This window comes from Cyclopterus lumpus, chromosome 5, assembly GCF_009769545.1.
Source record: "Cyclopterus lumpus isolate fCycLum1 chromosome 5, fCycLum1.pri, whole genome shotgun sequence".
Classification (NCBI taxonomy): Eukaryota; Metazoa; Chordata; class Actinopteri; order Perciformes; family Cyclopteridae; genus Cyclopterus; species Cyclopterus lumpus.
This window is the reverse complement of record NC_046970.1, coordinates 23,821,538-23,838,232: the sequence shown is the minus strand read 5'-3', so window position 1 is coordinate 23,838,232 and position 16,695 is coordinate 23,821,538. Positions and strand designations below refer to the sequence as shown.

The window sequence follows — 16,695 nt, the reverse complement described above, 5'->3', positions numbered from 1 at the left end:
GTCGACAGAAGGTCGATGAATCAAACCAATGAATAATAATAATAATAATAAAGTACCAAACAAAAAGAAGGAGGGAGCAGGAGTGGTTTGGGGATGAAGGGTAGAGAGGCAGAGAAAACGTTACAGATTCAGTCGGAGGGGAAAGCTGGAAGACGACCGGGCGAGATCTTTCAAGCTGAACATCTTCGATTAACACGGCGACTCTTTGGCTGAATGCAAAGAGTCGCGTCTCATCAACGTGCACACAGACACACACACACACACACACACACACAGCTCCTCATTTGCATAAACAAGCTGCTGCGTATCTGCGTTTCCCTTCATCAGCCGGAGCCTGTTTGGACTGTAAAAGTGAAACACGGAGCTTTCTTTGGATCCCTTTGATCTCAGCTGAAGGAGCTTACGCTGAATTCAGCTGCACTCCTTCCATCCAACAGCTGCTTGTCATATTTCCACAGCACAGAAATGTGAGCCGGGCGCTGAATGCACACAGAGCAGACCCTCCCTGAGCTGACGTTAGGCATGTTCTGATCCATCAGCTACCCGGGTGTCGTGCCTTATTGAACCCCGTTGGACGTCCACATCACACCCGGAAACCAACAATACCAACAGATCATGGACATAAAGCGGCTTTAGATTCCTGGATGACGGAGAAGGAAATCTCTCCAGGGACTTTGAATGAAGTTCAAATACAAATGGCTCTCATCTTTATCGCCTTCTGACAAAGTAATGAAGCCAGTTTCATTTTTGGGGGAGTGGGGGTGGGGGGGAGGAGTTCTACTGGAGAAACCTTCACTGGAAGGGGCCAAAAGCAAAAGAAGTCATTCATAATTATGATATTAATAATCTGCACTTAATCATAATTGTGTGTGCTGTTTCTTCAGAGAGTTTTCAGCAGCAAGTTGAAATGTATTAAAACAAACTGCAAAACAAACAAATAAACTTTGCATTTAAGTATTTATTGTGTTGTTTATGGTGTGGAGGTGGGAAGGCTTTAATGGTGTTAGGGTTTTTATATTGAGATGCATGTCAGTGAGTACGTCTTTATACTTCTAATAATGTGTTGTGGCTAAAGCACCGATGTACACATGGGAACCTACGCTCAGTGGCCAATTACATTGTTTTAATCCCCTTAAATCCCGTCTGTGTGCGTCTTCTGATCTCGTCTTATTAGACCGGCTTGTGTCTCGTGTGAAGCTCTATGAATATACTCGTTGTAGTTTAAAGTGGTGTTGCACATCGTGTCCTTCATATTTACATACAGGACACACTATGGGCGTCATAAACAAAAAAAAAGACTTTATGAGCAGGATTATTGTAATGGCCTGCATCAAATTGTACAGGTGTACCTAATAAAGTGGCCACTGCGGAGCATGCCATCGTTTTTTTTAATGAGATCGATGTAATAAAGCTGATGCATAATGAACTGAAATCCCATTTAAGACGTAACTCCCAGTTATGTGGTGTCATTCCAGCGATTTATGATTTCCACCAGATCGCATAACAATTAAGTGAATTAATTTAAGTGCTAAATTTGTGTGTGTTTTTTCTTCCATCTGCTAATTTATGACTTGCAGCGTGAAATTCTGGTCGACAAGCGCAGCGGAGCAGATCTCCCTCGTGGAGCGCTTTGGACTAATGGCCGAAGCTCACGGGGAGGTGCGCCTCCTCGTGAACAGGTGCGCCTCCATCAAGGGTTCACAAGGAGGATCTTTGACCTCGGCGTGACCTTTAGACACTCTGAATGTGCGGTCGGTGTCAAACCAGGAAGCTGTGGAGCTTTATGCACATGGTCCACTCTGAAAACAAGCCACAACATAGAACTAACTGACACAGCGTCACACGGACAGGACTGAGACCCACTGACCAACCACAGGACTGGAAACAGGCGCAGCACTGAACCATGGGAGAGCGCACGGCGGGCAGGAAGGGGGGGGGGGGGGGGGGGGGGGGGGGAGTGTCTCGACAGTCAAAAACAAGAAAGAAAGAAGAGAAAGCAAGTCAACAAACAGAAGACAAACTCAAAAAGGATCACCCCGGGAGAAAGAAAAAAAGAAAGACGACAGCGATGCAGAACCACGACAGAGATGAGACAGGTGGAGGTAGAGGAGAGCTGCACAGCTGTGGAGGCTGCAGGAGAGTCACAGGGAGGAGTCACACAGCGACTACGACACAACATGGAGTCCTGAGCAACACCCTGCGAGGAGGCAACAGTCAAAGAGGACAGAGGAAAGGAAAAAAGGAACTGAGGAGGCACACCGACAGACGACAGACCACAGCCCACTAATACTGCAAGGGTGCAACTCCCACGCACACACCGACAGCTCGCTTCAGCCAAAGAAACATCACGTGGGTCACATTCATCAGAATAGATGTGTGTGTGTGTGTGTGTGTGTGTGTGTGTGTGACGGGGAAACATTTTAAATCCTACACCAACTCTCAAGAACAATGAGGCCTTTTTTCTTTTCTTTCTAAAAAAAAACACTTCCCGCACAGATGTTTCAATTTAAAAGCCTTCCGGCAGCTCAAAAAAAAAAACACCACAAAAAAAAGGGTCAAATTCCACCTTTTCCTGGAAGGCTTTTAATGTGAAACATCTGCAGGAAGTTTCACATTAATGCTAATTTAACAGTCGTCGATAAAAAAAAAGAAAGTGAGACAACCGAGAAGTGAATGGAAACAGTATTGGCGTTAAAAAGAGAGAGAGTGAGATGACGTCCCCCCGCTCCTCTTTAACAACACCAGTGATTTCACAACTGCTGCTCTCAACACTCTTTAACACCATTATTGTTTTTTTATTCCGTTATTTTCAGAAGCTCATAATTTACACGCAGATAATTAAGTCGATTTAGAAACCCAGAACATTTACGGAAAAATTAACCGGCAACCGTTTTGATGAATGATTAATTGTTTTAAATCACGTTGTCGAGCTCGTGCCAGCTTTTTCGTTTGTGAGGCTTTGTTGTTGTTGTCGTCTCATGCGAGAGTAAACAGAATATCTGTTTGGTTTTAGTTTATCGGAATGTCCAATTGGGCTTCAGGAAAGTGTGATGGCCAATTAAAATAATCCTGTTGGAAGCTCTAATACTCCCTTTTACCGGCCAGGCTTTTATTTACAGTGATGGGAAAAACAAAGACGCAGCGTTTGCTAACCAACTGTGAGGGTTCGATTTAAAGCGGCGTTCCTTGTTGTGGCCACTAGGGGGCAGAAGAACTGACGGAAACATAATCCTGACAGATGTGAATTAAAAACAGCTGCTTCTACATCCAGCAGGCACACGAAATATCAACAACTCATAGAAGCCGTGTAAAAAAACAGCTGCTGGTGGACATGTTGTTAACGAACTTAAAAAAATTAAAAAACATACAGAAACCAGAAGGCGGAGCTTAAAAATGGCGAATGAGAACAGCAGAGCGGTGAGAAATGGGACTGCGTACAGTCACTCAAATGATGCACCTAAGTTTGAGTTTATGATACTTGAATTCATTTTTATGCAACTTTATACTTATTTGACCTTTTACAAAACTAACCCTACAAATATATGATATGACCTTTTACATTAAAACTACAAAAACAGTATATAAAAAAAGGAGTTAGAATAAGCGCGACATTTAACAAAACAAAATGAAACACACACATATTAATGCAGCAGTAACATTAATCCAGAAACATCATATAATAGTACTGACAGGGAACAATACTGCACAATCAATATTTTTATATTTCACCCTTTAAGTAAATTCTGCTGATAATACTTACAAACTTCTAACTAAGACTTGTAGTGGAGTATTTTCACAGTGTGGTGTATTAACACTTTTACCTGAAGAGCACCTTTCAGTTACTCTGACTAAAGGTGTTTGTGTGTTTTTAGGGGAGGTCATCGTTGACTGCAGCGCTGCCAATTATTATTATTTCTGTGTGCAAAAGTGTGAGGAGCATCCAAGAGCAAGGAGTGTGTGTGTGTGTGTGTGTGTGTGTGTGTGTGTTTTCTGTGTACATCAAGAAGCATTCTGTCCACAGCAGATGCTCGAACCGTGGGAGGTTGGGAGGAGGGGAGCTGTGTGTGTGTGTGTGTGTGTGTGTGTGTGTGTGTGTGTGTGTGTGTGTGTGTGAGAGAGACAGCTTGCAGAGGAAGTTGGACATGTGTTGGATCACACGGGACATTGAGGACGGACGGCTGGTCGAGTTTTGGAGGTTGGAGCGATGACGTCATCGACACAAACGCACAGCAAGTCAAAACCCCCCAATGTTAGATATTGAGGGGAACACCGAGGGAGCGCTTGAATTCGACACGGCGTCGCCCATCAAGGACACCTTGGAGGTCAGGCGGGCGCCCTCACAGGCGGAGCTACATTTGGGTCTCAGCGTTTTGGGACATTTGGGTTCGTGCAAGAACATCAATTACATTTTGTAGAGAAATTATTAAGGAATAATTGAATTTGTTTACTTTGTGTTGGATATTCTCAGCACACGATGATAACCTCTTTCACTCTGTTGTCCTGTTCTATTAATATTTATATTATTAGCTTGTTATCGCGTTAGGTAACTAGCTAATAAATGAGATGTAGCAGAATTAAGCTGATTGGCCATCATCTTTCATAGAGGGCCTTATTTTCATTAAAGTAGTTCCTTTAAAATATTATTAAGTGTGAAGCCCTGAATTGATTCAATTGAATAATTACTATCGCCGACACCAGGGTGAGAGGTAACAATTATTTTCATTATCATTTTATTCTGCGATTATCTTTTTAATAATCAGTTTATAGAATCAGAAAATAGAAATGACAATATTAGCAATATGTTAATAAACATTTGTTTTTAGTTAGCATCAGAAGAAATAGAAAGACAGTAAAATATTCACCTCTAAATCACCTTATTTCAAAATTAAATATAGCACATAATAATTTCTTAGACTCATATTTATTTAAAATTCAGAGTCAGAGTCACAGTTAGTTTAATTGTTTTAACTACGTCAATGATTTTAATTATTTGGCAGCTTACAATCAATACAAGTCGGTTTAATTAGAGAGCAAATGAGTAAAAGAGTGAGAGAGTTGTGTGCCGACACATGCATTAAACACATGCACTTATTGAGCAAAACACATCCATTAAATTAGTCTCGGACAACTTCTCCACTAACTAACATTAAAATTGTTTTAAAAAGGTGCAGATACAATCCCACTATCACCCTCCCCCTCCCATGGAAGTTACCATGACAACTGTGAACGTTGTGATTGGCTGTCAAAGACTTGAAGGTTGAGAGTTGCACCCTTTTACAGGTAAAGCAAGGCGAGAGAACGTCCCCCTTTATACAGCAGAGAGAGAGAGAGAGAGAGAGAGAGAAAGAGAGAGAGAGAGATGGACTGGACACTCCCCTCCTGCCGCTGAGTGGAGAGTGAGGAGGGGGTGAGCAACAGGAAGGATGGAGGAACAGAGAAGGACAGATGGATGAGTGGAGGGGTTACCTTTGTTGCGATTTTCGGGGGGTCCTTGTTTTTTACCTGTTCGGACAGAGAGAGAGGGCGGAATGCTGATAAGATGGCTCAAAAGAAAAATAAGATCAAATCAAACTGAGGGAGAACACAAAGTTCAAACTTATAGAAACCTGAAACCCACAGATGTGTGTGTGTGTGTGTGTGTGTGTGTGTGTGTGTGTGTGTGTGTCGTGGGCAGGAATGGACCAATCAGAGGAGAGAGACACGGCACTTTTTTGTGGGGGTAACCATGGCGACGCTAACCTCCGGGTACCCCGCAGCTACTCTACTGTATGACGACATCCTCTACAGCCATTGGTTGGAAGTTTGGAGCAGATGGTCAGTCCGAAGGGTCGACCTTTGACCCCTGGTGGTTTAAAGGAATAGTTCACACCCAAAAATAATATACCTTGTACATGAAAGAGTTCTCTTTCGAATAGTGAATGGAAGTGAATACTTTTATTGTTTTTGGGTGAACTATTCCTTTAAGGTGCTGCCCGTGAAAACAGAACTTCCCTGGGTCAGGTCTGGCAGGTGGCAGCAGTCTCTCTCTCTCTCTCTCTCTCTCTCTCTCTCTCTCTCTCTCATTAGCTGTCGTCTCTCTACCGTCGACCTTCTCATAAAAAAGGCAGCGAATTCAATGATCGATCGACAACGTTCTTCGCACGTTATCGTGGAAAGCGTTGGACGAAGCTGCACGCGTTCTCAAATCGATGTGCGGGCTGCTTCGGGTTGTGTTTACTGGAGGACGAGACTGTGATGGATTCTGTTGACTTCCTTCTCTGCGTGAATGTGAACTCTGGTCGTTATCACCGTCAGCCGCTACGCATCAATCAGATAAATGACCGGAGGAGGCCGCGAGTGTTTTCCTCTGCAAGGGCAACAACTTCCTGTTGCCCTAATATGGAGCTCTCTGCTTTTATTGTGAAAGGAGGTTCGGCAAGGTCAAAGCCAACCCCCCCCCCCCACACACACACACACACACACACACACACTCACTCAAACAGCTCTTTGTTATTCAGCTCGTGGTATGTGATTGATGACAAAGACTGAACTGCTGCAAACACACACACACACACACACACAGATAACCAGAGGGTGTGACTTTACACGAGTGTGTGTGTGTGTTTTAATGTGTGTTCCTGTGTGTTAAGTGGGCTGATGCAGCCGTGCGTGACAGCAAAGCGTGCCGTCTGTCTGCTGTTGCCAGAGACTCCAGAGACACACAACAGTGTGCGTTCTGGTACTTCTTCCGTCTTTGTAAAGGACTAATTAAAGTTTCAGACCGGGCCTGGGAAAATATAAAAAAAGGGAGGACAATTTTTTGGAAAAAATTGGGGACAATTTTGGAACGCGTTCAGGGTTCAGGTCTGAGGATTATGGATCACGGCACCGAGGACCCTCGCATGCCACATGTGTGAGACGCTGATATAAAAGGAGCTCTTTTCTGCTCATTCTCAGCCCAATTGGGAGTCAAATCTTAAAAGCTTGTCTTGCGGTCCTCCTCATTACTGGTTTGAGTGACTCGGAGGCCGAAATGTAAAGCCGAGCGTCTCTCCCTCTCCCTCTCCCTCTCTCTCTCTCTCCGATGGTGCATTCAGCCTGACGAAACTCAAAACTTTAGCCAGTAAAACAAAATGATCAGACAAAAACAAACTTAAGAGAATATAAAAACATGAGTAAAAAAAAGAAAGGGGGTTATCGTGATCACAAGCAAATCAAAAGCAATAGAGGCCGGACCGCGGAAGCCTGTTGTTGGTCTGAACTGCTCTGCGACAGCTCGAGGATCATCGGAGTGTGAACAGAGGGAGGTTCGGTGCAGTGGCCGTAAACTACGGTGAATAAATGAGACCAGGACGGAGCGTTTAAGGTCTAAGCTTCCCGTCGAGCAATTATTCAGTGGAAGATTAACCCTCAACATTATTCATAATTCCTTGGTTATAGACGGAAGTTAACAAAAGCAGCCTCTGGTTTTTTTTTACTTGAAAAACTCTCATTTCACTTTTTTTGATGTTTTCAACTGACTCTTTAAATAAAAGTACCACGTAAAATAAATCGATAATGAATAAATAAAAATGAGAACATAATGGTCACATGCATATTGGGAAAATTCGGCATCATGTAATGACACACAACATACTGGGGGCTAAAGCTACAGGTGGGGGCGAGCTATTGATCCCTGGTGTTATCATCGCACAGTTATTAACATACGAGCAGATATATATTCTCTCTCTCACAACCGGCGGTAGTCATGCCAACGTCAGCCGCTCATGGTAATTACGAACGACGACCGGACAACAAACTCTTTGGATGCAGAGTGAATCACGTACTACAAACCCCATTCACACCACTTCAACACGTGGAGAGATCCAAACCCTCGACAGGCCGGCTGTCGGAGCTACGATTGGACAATCACCGATATAGGGGAGGGGTTTAGTGAACGGCCAATTAAAAAAAACACGGTGCTGTCGTTTAGTTGTCGTTCAGCAGGTATGACCACGACCGGGGAACTCATCCGTGGTCTCATTTATTCACTTTAGTGATCTGTACTGTACTGTAGTACTGTAGTTGGACCCTTCAAACAGCTCTGCTGGTGTCAGCTCCGACTGGATGAACTCTACCTGTAGAGGGGAACTCTGCCTGTAGGGGTGAACTCTACCTGTATAGAGGTGAACTCTACCTGTATAGACGTGAACTCTACCTGTAGGGGTGAACTCTACCTGTAGGGGTGAACTCTACCTGTATAGACGTGAACTCTACCTGTAGAGGTGAACTCTGCCTGTAGAGGTGAACTCTACCTGTATAGACGTGAACTCTACCTGTAGGGGTGAACTCTACCTGTAGGGGTGAACTCTACCTGTAGGGATGAACTCTACCTGTAGGGGTGAACTCTACCTGTAGGGATGAACTCTACCTGTAGGGGTGAACTCTACCTGTAGAGGTGAACTCTGCCTGTAGAGGTGAACTCTGCCTGTAGAGGTGAACTCTACCTGTATAGACGTGAACTCTACCTGTATAGACGTGAACTCTACCTGTATAGACGTGAACTCTACCTGTAGGGGTGAACTCTACCTGTATAGACGTGAACTCTACCTGTATAGACGTGAACTCTACCTGTAGGGGTGAACTCTACCTGTAGAGGGGAACTCTACCTGTAGAGGTGAACTCTGCCTGTAGAGGTGAACTCTGCCTGTAGAGGTGAACTCTACCTGTATAGACGTGAACTCTACCTGTATAGACGTGAACTCTACCTGTATAGACGTGAACTCTACCTGTAGGGGTGAACTCTACCTGTATAGACGTGAACTCTACCTGTAGGGGTGAACTCTACCTGTAGGGGTGAACTCTACCTGTATAGACGTGAACTCTACCTGTATAGACGTGAACTCTACCTGTAGGGGTGAACTCTACCTGTAGAGGGGAACTTTACCTGTAGGGATGAACTCTACCTGTAGGGGTGAACTCTACCTGTAGAGGTGAACTCTACCTGTAGAGGTGAACTCTGCCTGTAGGGGTGAACTCTGCCTGTATAGACGTGAACTCTACCTGTAGAGGTGAACTCTACCTGTATAGACGTGAACTCTACCTGCAGACGTGAACTCTACCTGTATAGACGTGAACTCTACCTGCAGACGTGAACTCTACCTGTATAGACATGAACTCTACCTGCAGACGTGAACTCTACCTGTAGACTGTCGTGCGACAGGAGAAACTTCAAATCAACACCAGCCGATACAAAAAAAACGTGCAAATATTTCCAATCTGCGCTGTTCAAACAGTCAAGTAGAAATATTCAGAAGCTGACACGATGGTAGTTGTCTTTCTTTTTCAGTACACACACACACACACACACTTCACACACATCGTGTACTCGTATGACCTGCAACGGCGAGTGGGCTCGGCTTTGCCTCGTGTCTTACTTTTCTTGACCTTCTTCTCTTCGTCGCTCTCGCTGGCGCCCAGCAGAGTGAAGATGATGCCGGTTTGAGAGTTGAGGCCGACGGCTGACACCACCATCCTGCCTGATCCCTCCATGACGTGGGTCCCTGAGGAGAGGTTCAAAAGACACGAGTCGCACGACTGAGTTTAGGCGTATCATCTTTTCTCTAGCTGCACATTTCAATACTTAAAAAAAGACCCCCGTCAACATTTGTGTAGTTCTTTAGTATTGCAATTTTCTGATATTATTAACTTGTGGAGTTCCAAGGATCAATTTTAGGGCCACTACTTTTTAATCTTATAGTATGTTACCTCTTTGTAGGTCATCAGGAGACATGGCGCGGCTTTCTATGTTGATGACGCACAACTTTCTATGTTGATGACGCACATCTTTCTATGTTGATGACGCACAACTTTCTATGCTGATGACGCACATCTTTCTTTCTATTCTGATGACGCACATCTTTCTTTCTATTCTGATGACGCACATCTTTCTTTGCTGATGACGCACATCTTTCTTTGCTGATGACGCACATCTTTCTATGCTGATGACGCACATCTTTCTTTCTATGCTGATGACGCACATCTTTCTTTCTATGCTGATGACGCACATCTTTCTATGCTGTTGACGCACATCTTTCTATGCTGATGATGCACATCTTTCTATGCTGATGACGCACATCTTTCTATGCTGATGACGCACATCTTTCTTTCTATGCTGATGACGCACATCTTTCTTTCTATGCTGATGACACATCTTTCTATGTTGATGACGCACATCTTTCTTTCTATGCTGATGACACACATCTTTCTATGTTGATGACGCATATCTTTCTTTCTATGCTGATGACACATCTTTCTATGTTGATGACGCATATCTTTCTTTCTATGCTGATGACACATCTTTCTATGTTGATGACGCACATCTTTCTTTCTATGCTGATGACACACATCTTTCTATGTTGATGACGCACATATTTCCATACTGATGACGCACATCTTTCTATGCTGATGACAAACAAGTTTATTTCTATGTTGATGACGCACATCTTTATATGCTGATGACCCACCACTTTATTCTAATATTGATTCAATGCTTGCTCTTTAAAGATATATCATTTTGAATAATCAGAGCATGTCCATGTCATGAGACAGAGCAGGCACTCACCGGACAGCAGCATGGGGTCCTTCTCCATAGACTTTCGGACTTGATCGGACTCTCCAGTGAGAGAGCTCTCGTCAATCTTCAGGTCGTTGCCTTGGATCAGGATCCCGTCAGCAGGCAGCAAGTCTCCTGCAGGCGTAGAGGTCAAAGAGTGCATTTCAATAATTAACAGCTGCAGTGAAAACATACGCTCGCTCTTTGCTGCAGTCCTCTCACACTCTGATAAAGGCTGAGCACCGACCAATAAAGCAGACTTATCGTTGTTGAGGAGTATTAAAGATCCAGGAAAGGTCAGGCTTCAGACCAAAGTTTAACAAAAAAATAAATGAGGTCACATATTGCCTTTTTAGCTAAAATCAAGATTTTCTTTCATATAAATATTTCCTATAATATTCCTTATAATACATCACAGCCCTGTCCATACACTTTAGTTTACTTTTAGTCTTTGTCAAACTAAAGCTGTGCACTAAACTAGAGCTTAAATTAAGTGAAGTTATAGACATCACAGACTTGATATTTCAGTCTGGCGTCTGTGGTCTCGTACCATATTTGATCTGAGCGATGTCTCCCACCACGAGCTCGGCCACAGGGATCTGGATGACCTGGCCTTTGCGGATGACGGTAAACTTTTGCTCTTGCTCGATGCGACTCTGCAGCCCGCGGAACTGCTTCTCCTTGGACCAGTCGTTGAAGGCCGTCACCAGGACGACGATGATGACCGAGAACAGGATGGCGGCGCCCTCGATCCAACCGGCCTGGGCCTCGCCCTCGTCCTCGACGCCACTGGCAGCCTCGCCACATGCTGAGAGGGGACGGGGGGGGCATGTTGGATTTCATTAAATAAATATGTGCTCGGCACAAACAGACGGAGCAGCTTTGTCAAACTAAAGCTGCACAACTTCCAATAGTAGTAGAGAGAGAAACAAACACGACGCACAAACGTTTTAACGTAATCTTAAACTTTTCTACTTTCATTTCATGCTAATTATCACCATTTGTGTTAAAAGACGTTCCGATATTTATCTATTTTCTGTTGGTCCTTGAACATGGAAAACAGGCACAGATTTACATATACAAATTATAATAATGATTGGTAAATAGAGAAAAATAATTGAATAAATATTGAATGAATATATATATATATATATATATATATATATATAATTTAGTATGTATTTATTTACAGTAAATAAAATAAAAATAGAAAAAAATATAACATAAAAACAATATATAAATATAAAAAGTAATAATAGATTCCAAAAAATTATATTTTTTATTTCCCCAACGTGGAGGTCTAATTAGTTTGCCTAGAATGTTATTGGCCTAACAGTGAAGTAATTTAAATAAATAAATAAAGTCTTAAATCCCGGGGATCAACTTAAGATAACACCCATCGTGTGTTTTAATATTAGAATATAAACATCCCCCAGGTTACTTAAGTTTACACATTTACCCACACGGATATATAACATAAAAACATCTCCGGTCGTGTCTTTTAGTTCGGACTGTACCGACCTTCACTGTCGCCCCCTGGTGGATGGTAGAAGGACAGGCCCAGCGAGATGATGGCGGCGATTTCCAGAATAATGAGCGTGACGTCCTGCAGCGCCTCCCACACCAGCTGCAGGAACGTCTTGGCCTTCTTGGGGGGGATGAAGTTCTTGCCGAACGCCGCGTGACGTTTCTCCAAATCCACGGGGTTACCAGACAGACCTGCAGACGCAAAACACACCGCACATTAATAATCACATCGATATGGAAACACCAAGGAGAGCCGTGGTTAAAAGCACGTGTATGTACAGGATACCAACTACAATAAATCACAAGATAATACTATAAATTCAAGGTAGAAATGACCGGCTCCAACCAACTGATGTATGGATAACAAGAACAATCCTCGGATTCGTTAATTAACTGTGTGTTTCCTCTGCTTCCTGACTTCTCCAACATCTAATGACTCATTACATCTGTGGTGCAAACTGTAGCTGCGAAGGCAGAATGTGCTCTATAGTTGGGAAAAGATTTCACGCAGTTCCATAAACAGGAGTTTTTGCAACATGACCTACTTTTCGTTGCCATGAAAGACTGCAGTATTTCCATATGCGGTATTTATTTGGGCGGATCACCAACGCAGATTAGTTCCACCCAATGAAATTATTCACGATTCCCTCCTTTCTGTCTGGAGATCCAGTTTAAAAAAAAAAAAAAAAAAGAAAGAAAGAAATGAAATGCACTAAAAAAAGGTCAGGCAAATGGTGTGTTCAGGTGCAGCCTACACGGATGGTAGAAATGAGCTTTTACACTGATCCCTTCATGTCGTATCCAGAGTGGCTTCATTCCTCCACAATATATGATTCAGTTAAAAGTGAAAAGATCATTTCATCGACTGATCATATTTTAGAGGCTTAAACAGCTCAAATTACTTAATTTCATAAGAAAGAAAAGAATATTTGAAAAAAAAGCCTGAAACTAAAACTAGAGCGTTAAGTTTATATATATATATATATATATATATATATATATATATATATATATATATATAAAATTAAATCAACAATGAGAACAATAAAAGTGGATGATTAAATGAATTAAATGGAGCATGCGCTGCAGTATTCTTTCCTGAGAACCTCTTTAAATATCAGTCTCAAGACATCTACGACTGATTGATGAGTACGGCTGCCGTTCCTCCTCCCGTCCCTCTCGCCCAATCAGCTGCTCTCTGAAGACCAAACATCATCTGTGAGTTATTGACTCCAGAGCCGTGACTCACGTCGGGCTGCTCATCCGTTCTCCACAGAAACAAATCTCAAATCTCAAAACCCCATTTGCCGTTTCTTTATCACCAATTAATGAATAAAAATCGACAGGTCGTGTCCATCTTCACTCTCTATTAACGGGGGGTGGGGGGGGGGGCTTTTCTGAGCCACGGGACCTCGTCGTTACCTTCAAGCACACAGTGTTCATCTGCAGCACCTTCAGGGACCAGAAGATGCTTCTATTTCTTATTATTGTTATTAAATAAATGTGAGTGTTTTTCCAGCAAAAAGCCCGACGACCTGTAACTTGATGCTGTGGATTCTTGGTGGAATTGGGCGATGTGCAGTGGAACGTGATCTGAATGTCAACAGACTGCAGCGACGGGAGAAAGTCGAACACGTGTTCTGCCTTCTCGTGTTTTAATAACGGCCGCTCATTCCTTCCTTCAACGATTCTCTCTCTCTCTCTCTCTTCACCTCCTCGGTCTCTCTTTTCTTTTTGGACGCAGTAATCAGGTAAATATACTTAATAGCTTTCTGCCATTTTGAGCCACGACGCAGTTTTCCTCATCACGTAATCTTAATTAAAAGAAACCGTTGTTTTTTTTTTTTAAAAAGACGAAGCGAGGTGATATAAAACGAGAGCAGTGGAAGTGAGGACATGAGGGGATTAAGCTGATCTCAGGTGAGGTGAAATGGAAGGAGGAGGTGAAGTGGTGATAGGAAGCGAGGGGATATTTAAATGGAGGAGGCCGTGTTTGGCGACGTCGTGTAATCTGATACGAGAGATGTAAATAGAAGCGTTTAATCTTCAGTATTTACTCCGTGCCACAGACGAGTGGACCTGAATGAACTCGTGTTTCGGAGCAGAAGCACAAACACGAGATGTTAAAAATACACCGGCTGTCAGAGTCATCGGCGGCCATCTTTCATCACGCGGCAGGTTTTAGTTCAAAGTCGGGTTTGATCATTCCGACGCCGCCGAAAGCAAAACTAAAATAAAAAAAGAGAAGCAGAACCACGGAGAGGCGGATTTGATGGATTCATGGTGCAGGTGCAGGTTCAGGTCCCAGGTCCCCCCCCCCCCCCCCCCCCTCCTCCCTCCCCCACGGGGGGAGGTCACGCAAAAAGAAGACGAAGGTCCAACCTTTCGAGACGGAAACGATTCAAACTTGGGGCCCAAAAATAGCAAAAGAATTGCACATATTCTGAGGCTTTATGGGTGGAATTCATGAACTGGGATCAGTCGAATTCACACAAAAGGAATTTAGATTCAATCTGAAACTGTTGTGGGGGAAGAAATGTACAATTTGGATCTCTAAATAAAATGTTCTGCACTGATGTTTTTTCTGCGTCACTCGTCATTTACTCTGATTTATTTCCTTTGGACTTCCAGACATCTGAAGCCATTTTTTTTTAAAATGCATGAAGATAAATGGCGGTGACACAAGTCACGCACAATTATGTGTACACACACACACACACACACACACACACACAAACACACACGTCACATCGTTTAGCCTTCGAGCATCACATTTTCAAACAAACATAACCGCGGTGAACAACACAAAGAGCGTACAGCTGGATAGGTACAAATAAAAGATTTAATGCGACTCTACGTCCTCTCCATGAAACTACGTGTACGCTTGTCCGTTCACCACGAGACAAATATTATAAAAACACATTATATTTGTATGAAGATATTGAATATTGGAACGCTTTCCACCGACGACCAAAGGAAATAGACGAATACACACGAGTCCCAGATTATGAATTCATACTTCCTTCAAAGTCCATCAAAGAGCTTGAGACGTTTTAAAAAACATTTCCTCTGGATCATCTCGGCTGGAGGATTATTCACTATCATTATGAGCGACGGACGGGGCCCGGAGAACGTCCCCGGAGAACGTCCCCGGAGAACGTCCCCGGAGAACGTCCCCTGGACATGGAGCGACCGACGGGGCCCGGAGAACGTCCCCTGGACACGGAGCGACCGACGGGGCCCGGAGAACGTCCCCTGGACACGGAGCGACCGACGGGGCCCGGAGAACGTCCCCTGGACACGGAGCGACCGACGGGGCCCGGAGAACGTCTCCTGGACACGGAGCGACGGACGGGGCCCGGAGAACGTCCGCTGGACACGGAGCGACGGACGGGGCCCGGAGAACGTCCCCTGGACACGGAGCGACCGACGAGGCCCGGAGAACGTCCCCTGGACACGGAGCGACCGACGGGACCCGGAGAACGTCCCCTGGACACGGAGCGACCGACGGGGCCCGGAGAACGTCCCCTGGACACGGAGCGACCGACAGGGCCCGGAGAACGTCCCCTGGACACGGAGCGACCGACGGGGCCCGGAGAACGTCCCCTGGACACGGAGCGACCGACGGGGCCCGGAGAACGTCCCCTGGACACGGAGCGACCGACGGGACCCGGAGAACGTCCCCTGGACACGGAGCGACGGACGGGGCCCGGAGAACGTCCCTTGGACACGGAGCGACCGACGGGACCCGGAGAACGTCCGCTGGACACGGAGCGACCGACGGGGCCCGGAGAACGGCCCCTGGACACGGAGCGACCGACAGGGCCCGGAGAACGTCCCCTGGACACGGAGCGACGGACGGGGCCCGGAGAACGTCCCCTGGACACGGAGCGACCGACGGGGCCCGGAGAACGTCCCCTGGACACGGAGCGACCGACGGGGCCCGGAGAACGTCCCCTGGACACGGAGCGACCGACGGGACCCGGAGAACGTCCCCTGGACACGGAGCGACGGACGGGGCCCGGAGAACGTCCCCTGGACACGGAGCGTGAATAACCTCCGTCAGGTCGCCTGGCAGTAACTTTAAAATTCTTAATAATAATAATAAAAAGCAGTGCGATTTGTAAAAGGAAGTGACAGGTGGCTAAAAGAACATCATATTCAACAGGGGGGGGGGTGGGGGGGGTATGAACAGACACTCACGTCCTGAGCTGCATGAATCCACCGCAGGCAAATAAAACTGAAACCATTTACACAACAACATTTACATATATTTTAGATGTGTGCTTCTCAGGCTCTGTAATTGACTTGCGTGCCCCGCCTCTCGCCAGCTGTCTGAAGAGAGGATTTCAGAGCGACTCCAGATGATAGCATATTTTAGTCCACTGGGAGAGACGTGACGGAGCGAGAGAGAGAGAGAGAGAGAGAGAGAGAGAGCGAGAGAGCGAGAGAGAGAGAGCGAGAGAGAGCGAGAGAGCGAGAGAGAGGGGGAAAAGAGACGTGGAGAACGTTCCATGTCTTGGTCTTTTTCTCCCTCGAGCTGATCACTAAGAGGAGCTTTCTACTTGAACTGGCAGAGATGACCTGAGGCTGTG

The 16,695-nt window shown here is 45.0% G+C and overlaps 1 protein-coding gene across 3 annotated transcripts in view; it reads right to left on the bottom strand.

Annotated features, from left to right (window-relative positions):
• Window positions 1–16,695, bottom strand: part of LOC117730357 (plasma membrane calcium-transporting ATPase 1-like) — a 61,596-nt gene that overhangs the window by 19,016 nt on the left and 25,885 nt on the right. For all 3 annotated transcript variants that reach the window (XM_034532035.1, XM_034532033.1, XM_034532034.1), the window contains exons 3-7: window positions 12,095–12,292; window positions 11,124–11,381; window positions 10,583–10,708; window positions 9,396–9,521; window positions 5,467–5,502 (exon numbers count right to left, since the gene is read on the bottom strand). In XM_034532035.1, the coding sequence (XP_034387926.1) occupies window positions 5,467–5,502; window positions 9,396–9,521; window positions 10,583–10,708; window positions 11,124–11,381; window positions 12,095–12,292 (744 nt within the window). The remainder of the gene's footprint in view (window positions 1–5,466; window positions 5,503–9,395; window positions 9,522–10,582; window positions 10,709–11,123; window positions 11,382–12,094; window positions 12,293–16,695) is intronic.